Genomic DNA, 15,150 nt, shown 5'->3' with positions numbered 1-15,150 from the left:
ACCCCGTGCTGCGCGGCGCTGAACCCCGCGACCTGCGCGGCCGCGGCCCGGAGCCGGGAGCCGCCCTCAGAGGGGCCCCTGGGGTGCGGGCTGGGCCTTCTCGGTGGACAGAGGCTCTCGGAGCTAGTGGAAAGCTTAGAACTGCACTGTAGGGAGTCCTCAGGTGCCAGTGGTACCGAGACCTTGGGCTAGGGCCGGGGTAGGTGGAGTAAAGGAGATGGGTGTGTGCAACTCCGACACAAAAGGCAAAAGAAAGCACTATTAGGATCATCCTCCTGGAATGTAGACTGAATTGTCCTCACGTCTAAAGATGTGCCTTTAGCATCTTCTGGCATGCCTGGCAAACAAAGGAAATACTCTTAGTCGCCCATTATTGTGTCTACTTGGTTTTCACTTCATTTATTTGAAGAGGGTGTCATAAACTTTTCACTTCTCCGTAATGTAGACAGAGACACTGCCAAAGAAAGTCATCAAGGACATCTGATTAAAGAATGGACCCGTGGCTGCACAGCCCTCAGGTTATAAGAAAGACGCCCTTGGCCCACCTCACAGCAGGTTGCCAGAGTAAGGGGAGGAGCTGCACTTGATTAGATGTTAAGAGGGCCCAAGAATCAAGCTCTGGAGTAGACCCAGGAGGTCTTTCCGAGAGCCGCATGAAACAGTAGTGCCTAAGCTTCTCTGTGCAGGCCTCAGTAGAGCTGCCATGGACTCTGTATTACTTACGTTTTTGGTTTTCTTCTGTCACTCTCCCAGATGTTGAGTAGTTTACAGATCCCAAGGCCCTGCTATGTGCTTTTTTTCCTCTGGAAGATAAACTTCAAACTCCTAATGTTGTTAGTTCCTGGTTTCTGAAGGTGAACCAAGAATCCCAGAGCCGCCCTGGGAGATCCTTGACCTGTCCTGTACACACTGCCTTGCTTGCTGTCTAACCTTGGCAGCTTGGATGTTTCTTTATGGAATAGTCACTAGAGCCTAGCTTTCTTCCCAATAATACATAAGCATGAAAGTTTTAATTTTCTTCGAATGTCATTGTATATCTGTCATATGTCACTATATACCATATACTCTTCAAATGTCACACTGTATACCTGCCACATTAAGGTGTAGAGCTTTGATGAGAACATTCTTCCACCCCCATAAAGGAATGGTTTTTGCCTGGCTTGAACTTTGGTATGCTATTCTAATTTATATAATCCCCATTAAACCAGTCTTTTTGCCCCCAAGTAAATCTTGATTTCTTTTTTTTTTTTTTGTTGGTTGTGGGGCTGTCCCCCAGCTCTTCAGCTCAAGGCAAGCACTCTACCACTTGAGCTACAGCGCCATTTCCAGTTTTCTGGTGGTTTATTGGAGATAGGAGTCTCACGGTCTCTCCTGCCCGGGCTGCCTTTCAACCGCGATCCTCAGATCTCAGCCTCCTGAGTAGCTAGGATTACAGGCGTGAGCCACCAGCGCCCGGCTAAATCTTGATTTCTAATTCAAGACTACTCTGCTAGTAGTTATCTGTGGTGAGAAAAGTAGTTATTTTAGGGAGCCTGGGAGAAGTGAAGGTTTTAAATGGTGGAAGGGTTGAATCATACACATTCTTGCTAGTTTGAGACTGATTGTTGTCTGCTGCTTTTCTGCTCTGCTCTTGCTGTCAGTGCTACAGGTGGAAGAAGATTCATATCTCTTTCTGTGGGTGCTTCAGGCCTCTTTGGAAGTGGAGGCAATCATGAGAAGGAGAAGCTTTCCCTTCAGGATATTGCTGAGCTGATTCGTGCCAGAGCCTGCCAGAGAGTCGTGGCCATGGTTGGGGCTGGCATTAGCACACCCAGTGGCATTCCAGATTTCAGGTACACTTGAACCCCCAGTGGCATTGATGCTATGTCTCCACTCTTCTGAAGGGTTAGACTTCTTCCTTTTATCCCACAGATCTCCCGGGAGCGGCCTTTACAGCAACCTCCAGCAGTACAACATCCCATACCCTGAAGCCATTTTTGAACTTGAATTTTTCTTTCACAACCCCAAGCCCTTTTTTACTTTGGCCAAGGAGCTGTACCCTGGGAACTATAGGCCCAATGTCACTCACTACTTCCTCCGACTGCTCCATGACAAGGGTCTGCTTCTGCGGCTCTATACACAAAACATCGACGGGCTTGAGAGAGGTGAGCCCTCTACCCCCCCTCGAACATTCTATGCCTGTTTTCAGGTAGGGCTGGGCCTCATCCCTGGGGCTGTTTCAAGCCAACTGGATATGCCTTTGCATTCTCCAAGTGTTCCAGACTATTGTTAGGAGCCTCCCTATTCCCACAAAGTTACTGGGTTGTGAGTTTGAGGAAGAACTAAAATTCACATTGTTTTATGAATCTAGTGTGATGATCTCCTTTTTGTCTCTTAATAAATATGTGGAGCCACTTGGTTTATGCCTGTAATCCTGGCTACTCAGAAAGCTGAGCTCTGAGGATCGAGTTTGAAGCCAGCCTAGGCAGGAAAGTCTGTGAGACTCTTAACTCCATTTAGCCATCAAAAAGCCAGAAGTAAGCCGGGCGCCAGTGGCTCATGCGTGTAATCCTAGCTACTCAGGAGGCTGAGATCTGAGAATCGCGGTTCAAAGCCAGCCCCGGCAGGAAAGACCGTGAGACTCCTATCTCCAATAAACCACTAGAAAACCAGAAGTGGCGCTGTAGCTCAAGTGGTAGAGCACTTGCCTTGAGCTGAAGAGTTGAGGGACAGCACCCAGGCCCAGAGTTCAAGCCCCATGACCGACAAAAAAAAACAAAACCTAATAAAAAAAAAGAGGCAGAAGTAGAGCTGTGGCTCAAGTGGTAGAGCACTAACTTGAGCAAAAAAGTGCCCAAGCCCTGAGCTTAAACCCCAGAACTGGCACAGAAAAAGAAAGAAAAGAAATATGTCAAGTACATAAAGAGAAGGTTGCAAGGGGCTCTTATGTCTTCTCCATAACTCTTCATTACTGACATGCCAGTCCTTGTTGGTCTATGCTCTTTCGGCATTTCCTTCACACTCCTGCCCCCAATTTAATTTAGAAACAATCTGTAAACCAGTGGGTATCTTTGGGAGATATACTTTAGAACATAGATCACCACAGTTATTTAAGACAACTGTTATCACACAGAACAATCACCAAATATTCAGTGCTGTCCAGGTCAGCCTGTGATAATTTCTTGGTGAAATTGCTGTGGTTGCAGTAGCGTTGTGCAGGCTGTGCTTGCCAGGCTATTTGTGTGAGGGAAGTGCCGTCAGGGCCTTGCCCAAGGTGCAGTACTGGTGCACTGGTGAGCAGCAGCCGCCCTGCCAGTCTGCAGAAGTACTGTCATCTGAATAGACCTGCTTTGCTCCAGGAGCACACTTCCTGGGAGAAGGCCCGAGGCCCTCTCTTCTCGCAAGGAGCAGCTGGGCAGGCCTTGGAGGAGGGTGGAGTTGCCGGGCCATCGCTCCAGCACGGTAGTTGGGACACTGGTGGGACACTGGTGGAGGTTTCTGCCCCAAGCCTTTCAGAACTGAACAGCAGTAGCACACTTTTTAAGAAGTCTCCAGCTCTTCACCTTCTGTTTTTTTTAGACAGTCTTGCTTTGTAGCCCAGGCTGGTCTGGAACTCATAATTCTCTTGCCTTAGTCTCTTGAGTGCTGGTATTAGAGGTATGCTGATCACCATGCCCGGCTGAGAAGTTACATTTTAGTCTGTTTATTAGCCATTCCAGTTTGTTTAAAGTTTAGGCTTGCCAAGCCCAGACTTCAGCTATCTCAGGCTGTTAACACTGAACTTTGGTTTCAATTTCAGTGTCTGGCATCCCAGCTGGAAAGCTGGTGGAAGCTCATGGGACTTTTGCCTCAGCTACCTGCATAGTCTGTCGAAGGTCCTTCCCAGGGGACCACTGCTGGGTGAGTTTTCTACTGATGAGTCTCCTTTCTTCAGTTCTTGAGGGTGCTGTAAAAGTGGTAAGTGCTATTCTAAAAATGTGTGTGAACAGGGCGCCGGTGGTTCACGCCTATCATCCTATCTACTCAGGGGGCTGAGATCTGAAGATCTCGGTTCAAAGCCAGCCGGCGCAGGAAAGTTCATGAAATTCCTATCTCCAATAAACCACCAGAAAACCGGAAGTGGCTCTGTAGCTCAAGTGGTAGAGCACTTGCCTTGAGCTGAAGAGCTGAGGGATAGCGTTCAGGCCCAGAGTTCAAGGCCCATGACCGACAAAAAATAAATAAATAAAAATAAAAATGTGGTGACTGTGTACTAGTGATTCATTGCTGTAATCCTAGCAACTCAGGAGGCCGAGATCTGAAGATTGTGATTTAAAGCAAGCCCAGGCAGGAAAGTCCACGAGACTGTTACCTCCAATTAACCACCAAAAAGCTAGAAGTGGAGGTGTGTTTCAAGTGGTAGAATGCTAGCCTTGAGTAAAAAGGCTCCTGCACAGTGGCCAGGCCCTGAATTCAAACCTCAGGAGTTTTTTGTTCTGCTACTGAGACTTGAACTCAGGGCCTGGCCACTGTTCGCTTACCTTTTTCATGAAAGGTAGGCACTTCACCATTTGAGCTATACCTCCACTTCCAGCTTTTGGGTGGTTAATATGAGATTAAAGTCTCACGACTTTCCTGTCTGGGCTGGCTTCTAACCATGATCCACAGAGCTCAGCCTCCTGGGTAGCTAGGATTATAGGCTTGAGCCCCTGGCACCTGGCTTTATTTTGGATTTAGAAAAGTACCATGTGCTTATAAAAAACAAAGGCAGGGCTGGGGCTATGAGTCAATGGTAGAGCACTTTCTAGGTATGCATAAGTCACTGGGTATGATTTCCAGCACCAATTGCATGATGGGAAGACCAAAATTGGAAACTAAAACTAAGTACAGAAATATGCAAGGAAATTGAATTTCCCTTTAACCAATCCCTCCTGCCTTGCCTTTAACAATTTGGTATATAATGTTCAGGGCCTTTAAAGAAAAAGAGAAGTGTCTGCACATGGACATTAAAGTTTTTCAGTGATGGAGTCTTAATTAAGCTTCATCTTCTGCACTCACTTTCTTTGCAGAATTTCAGTTATCTAGTGTTGACACCTAAAGTCCTGCTCCTTCTTTTTATTAGCTATGGAGTACTACATTTAGCCTCTCACCTATTGTGGAACACTTTGTTTGAGTAGTACTGGGGTTTGAACTCAAGGCCTTGCTATTGCAAGGCAGGTGAATGACCACTTGAGCTCCTCCAGCTCCTTTTTGTATTGGTTATTTCTAAGGTAACCTCTTTGTTTTTATGTCTGTGCTTCAACCTTCCTACTTTTTCCTATTGCTGGGATGTGTCAGGCAGTTGAGTAAGTTCGAGTTTCATAAATTTTATGACCAGGCTGGCTTTGAACTGCAATTCCTGATCTTCTTCCAAGTAGCTTGAACCATTGCACCCATGTTTACTTTTGATATTTGTAATTTTCTTTTTCTTGGCAGTATTGAGGGTTGAACTCAAGGTCTTGCACTGGTTAGCCAGATGCTCTCCCACTTGAGTCCAACTCTGTCCTCTTTGCTTTTAGTTTGCTTTTCAACTAGGGTCTTGTGTTTTTCCTCAGGGTGACCTCAGACTAAATTCTCCTGCCTCTGCTACTCAAGCCTGGGATTTCAGGCCTGTACCACCTCACCTAGCTTATTTTTCCCAGGCATGCATAAGGCCCTGAGCACCAAAGATAAGGGGGACAAATAGAAATAGGATTTCACCAGTTTTTGCCTGGGCTAACCTCAAACCATAGGAATGGATAAAGTATATTTTTCTTCAAGTGGGTTTTATTTTTTGGAGTTTTAGGTTCAAAATTGAGTAGAAATTATAGACAATTCCCATATACTCCCTGCCCCATACATGCACAGCCTCCCCTCTCTGAAATTCTCCAATAGAGTGGGTGTGCTGTGAACCCCCATGGACATGTCAGTATCATCCAGAATATAAAACTACATTAGGGCTCACTCTTGGTGTGTATTCTGTGGGTTTGGAGAAATGTGTGATGATTCAAGTCCACCATTATAGTAGCATACAGATAGTTTCATCGTCCTAAAATTCTTCTGTGCTATGCTTGTTTAAGCCTCCTGCCCTTCACCATTCTGTCAGCCTGGTTTTGTTTTTTTGTTTGTTTGTTTTTACTGACTCTAAATTTTAACTTTTCCAGAATGTTACAGAGTTGGAATTGTATGTAGTATGTGTTACGTTAGTGGAGGATCAAAAAATAGGCCAGACTTGCTCTCAGCAGGTGAGGACTGTTTATTACAGCAGTGAGAGTTAAGCAACCTTTCCTCTGATGAAGGTTGTGTGAGGAGGTGGAGTTGGGGTCAGGTTTCTATTGGTCTTAACAAGGAAACAGAAATAAAATAACAGGCTGTGGTCTCTTGGGGGCAAAGGGCAAGCACCCTTGGCCTGGGTGAGGGAACTTTCAGCCAGGCATAGGTCAGAATGACCTGCCTGCAGTTAGCACATGAGTGTGCTCCTGGGGTTTCGCTTGACCTGGGGGTCGATTCTTCAGATTCAGTCCCTGGATAGATAGAAAAATTGGACTGAGACTAAAAAGGGGAGGCTGGAAAAAAGGTCAATGGTCGCCCTTCTTTATACTTCCTGCTGATGAGAGGCAATGTTTAGATGTTGGTTTCAGTGAGGTCTTGTGTTGGACAGGGCTTCTCTTTGTTGAGTGGGTGGTATCCCATGGACATGAAGGAGTTGGTCACCCATTGGGATGTGAATGTTCGCACATGTTCCTGGAAATCAAGGCAGGGGCCTATATATATTGCCAGATCATGATTATTGGGCCTACAGACTGCAGAAGGATGGAAAAGAAAAAAATTGGGTGACTTGGCTAGCCCCTGTCTCCTACATTGTAGGCGGTCCTGGAGTTAGTGGATCATGTCCCTTACTACTCCTGACTAATTAACATCAGTGACTGCGTAGAGGAGGGCCTAGTGGACAGAAGCTGAGGCTGTATTGGAGTGGTTAAAGGACTGGTGGGCGGCCTTAATATTATAGAGTATGGTTGGGAGATCCACTATAAATAGAAATAGCAGTAATAGATGTAAGTTCCTGCCCAGTTAGAAAAAGACAGGTATGAACATAGATAGGCATGCTTACTGACTATTTTCTATGGTCTCCTGGCTCTGGTTAATTTTGAAAGGGCATGCACAAAGTGAACTCCATTTAGGGTATGACATCATTCTCTCTTATCTGAAGTTTTTCCAACTGCCTCTGGATAGACTCTCATCCCCAGGACAAGCTTTGTCATGCGGGTGTCTGCTTCTTGCTGGGCTAATGTCCCACTTGGCCTCTTTTATCAGTCCTGGGGCTTGAACTCAGGGCCTGGGCACTGTCCCAGAGCTCTTTTGCTCAAGGCTAGTGTTCTACCATTTTGAGCCACAGTACCACTTCCAGCATTCTGCTGATTAATTAGCCATAAGAGTCTCACAGGGACTTTTCTGCCATGGCTGGCTTTGAAGCACGATCCTCAAATCTAACGAGTCTTTGTAATAGCCTCTTACTCCCAACTGAAGTAACAAGGAGATCAATAGAAATAGTTTTGACACAGGGCTTACCTAAAACTTACCAAGAATAAAAGTTAAGTCTGACCAAAAAGTACTTGGAAGAGTTATTTATTCCCTCTCCCCCCATGGGACTAAATGCTGCAGAGCACAAAATCCATAATCACAAAACTCAACAATAGATGTGAGAGTTTTGAAACAGCAACTGATTAAACAATCTAGTTACTTTTTAACTGAAAATAGCACTTTCGGATATAATTAAGATGTCAGCTCTGTATCTAAAACATACATACTTGGGAAACAAATAGACACATGTGTTCACACACAAATCTGATGAACTTTTTTGAGGCTTAGGTTTAAAACTACCCAGCGATAGACTGGTGAAGGAGCCAGAGCAGACGCGCCATTTTGGCAGTGATCTGGCACAGGTGGCCACCTGGGGATGCCAAGAACTGGTCTGGCAGGCACAGAGGGAGTTTGCTTATAGAGGACTGACTGCAGAGTGGAAGAATGCAGTTACAAGAGCAAATACGGAAAAAGGCTTGGGCTTAGGAAACTCTGACCACTTGCCTTTCCATTGGAGAAATGTATATCTTGCAGTATTGTGGGGTCAAAAGTGCAAGTCTACAACAGCTAGCCTTCAAGAGGGAACCTAGAGGGGGTCCCCAGGACCCAGCCTGCATCTCTCTCTCCATACACAAGCTGAAGGGTTGTCAACCGGAATGGAGGCAGTCCAGTGGTAAAGGGTCTCTGGTCCGGAGGTCATCAGAGGGAGAGAGAAAAGAAAAGGTGTGTGTGCAGGAAGAGACACCCCAAGGAGAGATGGAGACTGAAGACTGGGGAGACATGGCCAGGAGGCGGAAGGGGGGGTCCGTTAGCTCTGGATACTAACCTCTCCTGGGTTTCGGCTCCCTATGTTATGAAAACGGAGGAGAAAGAACAGGCCTGACTTGTTCTCAACTATTTATTACAGCAGTGAGGGGTAGCAACCTTCCCACAGGATGAAAGTTATACAGGGAGGTAGAGTTGAGGTCAGGCTCTTAACGAGGAAGCAAATACAAAAACAGGCTGTGGTCTCTTCGGGGCCAACAGTAGGCACGGCTGGCCAGGCCCAGAACCGAATACTCAGCCTGAGGTGAGGGAGCTTTCAGCGAGCTAGCTGATAAAAGCTGCACACTGCATTGACCCCTGCCAGGTGCTCAAGTGCTCACATGCCTAACTGCAGGCAGGTCATGTAGTAGTAGTATGTTTAGTTTGATCATAAATCACCAAACTGTCTTCCAAGTGGTTTTACATTCAGTGCGACGACAGTGCTGAGAGTTCTGTTGCCTCATGTCCTTCCCAGCATGCTTCCTTGTTAGCTCTGGATGTGGGTCACTCCCACAGGCATGTAGAAGTGACTCACAGGCGTGTAGAAGTGTCCACAGGCGTGTAGAAGTGTCCCACGGGCGTGTAGAAGTGTCCCACGGGCGTGTAGAAGTGTCCACAGGTGTGTAGAAGTGTCCACAGGTGCGTAGAAGTGACTCACAGGTGTGTAGAAGTGTCTCACAGGCATGTAGAAGTGACTCACAGGCGTGTAAAAGTGTCCACAGGTGTGTAGAAGTGTCCCACGGGCGTGTAGAAGTGTCCCACGGGCGTGTAGAAGTGTCCCACGGGCGTGTAGGAGTGTCCCACGGGCGTGTAGAAGTGTCCACAGGCGTGTAGAAGTGTCCACAGGCGTATAGAAGTGTCCACAGGTGCGTAGAAGTGACTCACAGGCATGTAGAAGTGTCCACAGGTGTGTAGAAGTGTCCCACGGGCGTGTAGAAGTGTCCACAGGCGTGTAGAAGTGACTCACAGGCGTGTAGAAGTGTCCACAGGCGTGTAGAAGTGTCCCACGGGCGTGTAGAAGTGTCCACAGGCGTGTAGAAGTGTCCACAGGCGTGTAGAAGTGACTCACAGGCGTGTAGAAGTTAGAAGTGTCTCACAGGCGTGTAGAAGTGTCCACAGGCGTGTAGAAGTGTCTCAGGTGTGTAGAAGTGACTCACAGGCATGTAGAAATGTCTCACAGGCATGTAGAAGTGTCCACAGGCGTGTAGAAGTGACTCACAGGCGTGTAGAAGTGTCCCACAGGTGTAGAAGTGACTCACAGGCGTGTAGAAGTGACTCACAGGCGTGTAGAAGTGACTCACAGGTGTGTAGAAGTGACTCACAGGTGTGTAGAAGTGTTCACAGGCGTGTAGAAGTGTCCACAGGCGTGTAGAAGTGTCTCACAGGCGTGTAGAAGTGTCTCACAGGTGTGTAGAAGTGTTCACAGGCGTGTAGAAGTGTCCCACAGGCATGTAGAAGTGTCTCAGGTGTGTAGAAGTGTCTCACAAGTGTGTAGAAGTGTTCACAGACGTGTAGACGTGTCCCACAGGCATGTAGAAGTGTCTCACAGGCGTGTAGAAGTGACTCACAGGCGTGTAGAAGTGTCCACAGGCGTGTAGAAGTGACTCACAGGCGTGTAGAAGTGTCCACAGGCGTGTAGAAGTGTCCACAGGCGTGTAGAAGTGTCTCAGGTGTGTAGAAGTGTCTCACAGGCATGTAGAAGTGTCCACAGGCGTGTAGAAGTGTCTCACAGGCGTGTAGAAGTGTCTCACAGGTGTGTAGAAGTGTTCACAGGCATGTAGAAGTGACTCACAGGCGTGTAGAAGTGTCTCAGGTGTGTAGAAGTGACTCACAGGCGTGTAGAAGTGACTCACAGGTGTGTAGAAGTGTCCACAGGCGTGTAGAAGTGTCCCACAGGCGTGTAGAAGTGTCCCACAGGCATGTAGAAGTGTTCACAGGCGTGTAGAAGTGTCCCACAGGTGTGTAGAAATGACTCACAGGCATGTAGAAGTGACTCACAGGCGTGTAGAAGTGATTCACAGGCATGTAGAAGTGTCTCACAGGCGTGTAGAAGTGACTCACAGGCGTGTAGAAGTGTTCACAGGCATGTAGAAGTGACTCACAGGCGCGTAGAAGTGTCTCAGGTGTGTAGAAGTGACTCACAGGCGTGTAGAAGTGACTCACAGGCGTGTAGAAGTGTCCCACAGGCGTAGAAGTGACTCACAGGCGTGTAGAAGTGACTCACAGGTGTGTAGAAATGACTCACAGGCATGTAGAAGTGACTCACAGGCGTGTAGAAGTGACTCACAGGCGTGTAGAAGTGATTCACAGGCGTGTAGAAGTGTCTCACAGGCGTGTAGAAGTGACTCACATGCGTGTAGAAGTGTCCACAGGCGTGTAGAAGTGTCCACAGGCGTGTAGAAGTGACTCACAGGCGTGTAGAAGTGACTCACAGGCATGTAGAAGTGACTCACAGGCGTGTAGAAGTGACTCACAGGCGTGTAGAAGTGACTCACAGGCGTGTAGAAGTGTCTCACAGGCGTGTAGAAGTGACTCACAGGCATGTAGAAGTGACTCACAGGCGTGTAGAAGTGTCCCACAGGCGTGTAGAAGTGTCTCACAGGTGTGTAGAAGTGTTCACAGGCGTGTATAAGTGTCCCACAGGCGTGTAGAACTGACTCACAGGCGTGTAGAAGTGTCCACAGGCGTAGAAGTGACTCACAGGCATGTAGAAGTGTCTCACAGGCGTGTAGAAGTGACTCACAGGCATGTAGAAGTGTCCACAGGCGTGTAGAAGTGACTCACAGGCGTGTAGAAGTGACTCACAGGCGTGTAGAAGTGACTCACAGGCGTGTAGAAGTGACTCACAGGCGTGTAGAAGTGTCCACAGGCGTGTAGAAGTGACTCACAGGCGTGTAGAAGTGTCCACAGGCGTGTAGAAGTGACTCACAGGCGTGTAGAAGTGACTCACAGGCGTGTAGAAGTGACTCACAGGCGTGTAGAAGTGACTCACAGGCGTGTAGAAGTGTTTCACAGGCGTGTAGAAGTGACTCACAGGCGTGTAGAAGTGACTCACAGGCGTGTAGAAGTGACTCACAGGTGTGTAGAAGTGTTCACAGGCGTGTAGAAGTGTCCACAGGCGTGTAGAAGTGTCCACAGGCATGTAGAAGTGACTCACAGGCATGTAGAAGTGACTCACAGGTGTGTAGAAGTGATTCACAGGCGTGTAGAAGTGACTCACAGGCATGTAGAAGTGTCCCACAGGCATGTAGAAGTGTCCCACAGGCGTGTAGAAGTGACTTACAGGCATGTAGAAGTGTCTCACAGGCGTGTAGAAGTGTCTCACAGGCATGTAGAAGTGTCTCACTGATTTAATTTTTGTCACTTGATGACCTGTGATGTTACACATAATTTTATGTGGTTTTTTATCTTCGAATCTTCTTTGGGGAGGTTTCTTTTTAATCTGTTTATTTTTTATTGTTGAGTTTTAAGAGGTCTTTAGATTTTAGTTAATATTCTTTATCAGCTAGGTCTTTTGAAACTTTTTCCAGTCGGTGGCATTTTTTTCTCATTCTCTTGACAATATCCTTCACATAACAAGAGCTTCTAATTTTAATATTTGACATGAATTACTTCTATGGCCTTTGGGATTGTTTTTGTTTTTACTTTTGTGCTGATCCTGGGGCTTAAATTCAGTGCTGTCCCTGAGCTTTTTTATAACTTACAGCTAGTGCTCTGCCACTTGAACCACAGTTTCACTTCTAGCTTTTCGCTGATTAATTGGAAATAAGAGTCTCATAGACTTTTCTACCATGGTCCTCAGATCTCAGCCTCCTGAGTAGGATTACAGGTGTGAGTTACTGATGCCTGGCCATTTTTAGTTAATTTTTGTGAAGCATGTAGTCTGTCCAGACTTTTTTTTGCATGTGAACATCCAAGCATTCCAGCACCTTTTGTTGCAGAGTGTCGTTTCCCCATTGGATTGCCTCTGCTTCTTTATCAGAGATCAGTTGCCTTTGTTTGCCTCAGTCTGGGCTCTTATTTTGTGCCATGGATCTCTTTATTTTTTTATTTGTTGGTCAAGTCCTGGGGCCTGAGCTCTGGGTCTGGGCTCTGTCCCTCAGCTCTTCAGCTCAAGGCTGCGCTCTACCACTTGAGCCACAGCACCACTTCCAGCTTTTTTCTTTTTGCTTATATGGTGCTGAGGAATCGAACCCAGGGCCTCATGCATGCAAGGCAAGCTATCTACCACTGAGCCACCTTCCCAGCCCTTGTTTTAAAAAAAAATTCTTAATGGTTATTTTTTTGGTGTTAATCCTCAGGCTTGAACTCAGGGCATAGGCCCTGTCCCTGAGCTTTTTTGCTCAAGGCTAGTGATCTGCGCCTTGAGCCACAACTACACTTCTGGCTTTTTGCTGGTTAATTGGAGAAAGAGTCTTAACAGGCTTTCCTGCCCAGGCTGGCAGATCCTCAAATCTCGACCTCCTGAGTAGCTGAGATTATAGGCGTGAGCTACCAATGCCTAGCTGTTATTATTTTTTTCTTTCCCTTTTAATTTGAACATGATACAGTAAAAAAAAAAAAAAAAACTGTAGATGACAATATCTGAAGTCCAAGCTGGATCTTTTTTTTGTCATTTGTTTCTGTTTGTTCTTGCTGATTCACTCTACTAATGCATGTCATGTTAGTCACAAAGCTTTGTCTTATAATGCAAGTGTCTTCCTCCCCTCTCTCCCCCCCTTTTTTTTTTGGCGATGGTACTGGGGCTTGAACTCCCCCCTGAGCTGTTTTGCTTGAGGCTAGTGCTCTACCACTTGAGCCACAGCTCCACTTTTGGCTTAGGTGGTTAATGGGAGATAAGTATGGTGGAACTTCCTTCACTGGCTGTCTTTGAACTAGGACCCTCAGATCTCAGTCTTGAGTATTGCAGGCGTGAGCCAGGAGCACCAGGCTTGGATGCCTTCCTCCATGCTTCCTTTGTCCACTTGGTGCACTGGTCCAGGGTAGATTAGCAGTTGCTGTCTATTTCATCTTGTCCTACAAGGACATGGTCTTTGGCAGCTGTCGTCACCCCTGGCCATGCCAGCGAGTTGTAGAAGACTAAACGCTAACACCAAAGCCATGCCCTGCTCACTTCAGCTTAAACCAGGACTGATGTCTGCTGTCTCATTGTAGGCCAGAGGCCACAGAACAGCATTTGAGGGCCGGGGACTGCACAGATGCGGTTCCGGGTAGACATGCAGCCTGGGGGACGATTTGTGGGTGAAGCTAGGTGATATCTAGGATTATTTCTTAAATGCTTTAGGACATTTATATGAAACATTTGTCAAACTATTGGTAATTAATCACTAAAGCTGTGTGCCTGGCCGTTCATTACATAATTCAGCTTTTGTGCATATTTGAGATTTTTTGAAACATTGTTGCCTTCTCCTCTTTTCCTCTTACAAGATATCTTCTTAGTGCTGCCCTGTCTCCCCAGGCGGAAGTGATGGCAGACCGGGTGCCCTGCTGCCCTGTCTGCACGGGTGTTGTGAAGCCTGACATCGTGTTCTTTGGGGAGCCGATGCCCCAGAGATTCTTGCTGCACGTGGCTGATTTCCCCATGGCAGATCTGCTGCTCATCCTGGGTACCTCCCTGGAGGTTTGTCAGTGTGGAGGTGGGTGCTGGGTGGAAGTGGGTACCGGGGGGTTACCACAGAGTAGTGTGAAGATGCTGTCTTTGCAGGTGAGTGGATCCAAAGCATTTCGTGTTTGGTGGCCCTGGGGGAGTGGGTCAGGTTAAGTGAATGGGTATGGGACGGGAGGAAGAGAAGGTGCTGCAGTGTGGTGGGTCTCCCAGACCAGGTCAGGAAGCCCATCTTGTATGGGACCAGGCTCAAACCTGAGCAGCTGACCCAGGGCTGGAATTGTACCTTGGATGCTACTGCAGGAGTGGACTGTAGCCTGGGGAGGGGAACATGTATTGCTTAGTTTGCAGGCAGGGCTGGCTTTGCTGGTAAGGGGTGATCCGGAGAGATACTGAGTTGCACATGGTTGCCTAAGACACCCACTAGATGTGTCCAAGAAGTTGATCTGCGTCTGGCTCTGATCGCCAGGAAATTTCTAAAAGGTGTGCTTAGAGTAAGCAGTGAGACCATGAAAAAGAGATGAGCCTGACTGGATCTAGGCACCAGCAGACAGAAAGGCCAGAAAGCCCAGCCTGCTGACAGGCCCAGCACTATTACTGTTCCAGTAAGCCAGGCCTCACTGGTGTTCTGGACAAAGTAAGACAAAGGTATGAGCTTACAGGGTTTTTAGAGGGCAGGGTGTACTATGGGAAAAGCAACACAGTGGGTCAGGGTGGGTGAGTGGATGCAAAGTGAATTTGGACACAACCTTGTCAGGTGCTGTATGTGTGCCTTCAAGAGAGACAAAGGAGCTGAGGGGCGTGCTGGCCAGCATGGAGAGCAGGGCCAAGAGGCCCTGGTGCGCTGTGCCAGGTCTCCTCTTCCTGTTGACTGATGCGCTGTGCCAGGTCTCTTCCTGCTGATTGATGCGCTGTGTCAGGTCTCCTCTTCCTGTTGACTGGTGCGCTATGTCAGGTCTCTTCCTGCTGACTGATGCGCTGTGCCAGGTCTCCTCTTCCTGCTGACTGATGCGCTGTGTCAGGTCCCTTCCTGCTGATTGATGCGCTGTGTCAGGTCTCCTCTTCCTGTTGATTGATGCGCTATGCCAGGTCTCTTCCTGTTGACTGATGCGCTGTGTCAGGTCTCCTCTTCCTGTTGACTGGTGCGCTATGTCAGGTCTCTTCCTGCTGACTGGTGCGCTGTG

The 15,150-nt window shown here is 47.6% G+C and overlaps 1 protein-coding gene across 2 annotated transcripts in view; it reads left to right on the top strand.

Annotated features, from left to right (window-relative positions):
- Window positions 1-1,634: 1,634 nt before the first annotated feature.
- The window catches only part of Sirt3 (sirtuin 3), a 19,250-nt gene continuing 5,734 nt past the window's right edge, over window positions 1,635-15,150 (top strand). For both annotated transcript variants that reach the window (XM_013033396.1, XM_013033395.1), the window contains exons 1-4: window positions 1,635-1,832; window positions 1,912-2,144; window positions 3,779-3,879; window positions 13,820-13,981. In XM_013033396.1, the coding sequence (XP_012888850.1) occupies window positions 1,786-1,832; window positions 1,912-2,144; window positions 3,779-3,879; window positions 13,820-13,981 (543 nt within the window). In that variant the 5' untranslated portion in view covers window positions 1,635-1,785. The remainder of the gene's footprint in view (window positions 1,833-1,911; window positions 2,145-3,778; window positions 3,880-13,819; window positions 13,982-15,150) is intronic.

This window comes from Dipodomys ordii, unplaced genomic scaffold (genome assembly GCF_000151885.1).
Source record: "Dipodomys ordii isolate 6190 unplaced genomic scaffold, Dord_2.0 Scaffold166, whole genome shotgun sequence".
Lineage (NCBI taxonomy): Eukaryota > Metazoa > Chordata > Mammalia > Rodentia > Heteromyidae > Dipodomys > Dipodomys ordii.
The sequence above is the reverse complement of the archived record's forward strand: the minus strand, read 5'-3'. Positions and strand labels throughout refer to the sequence as shown.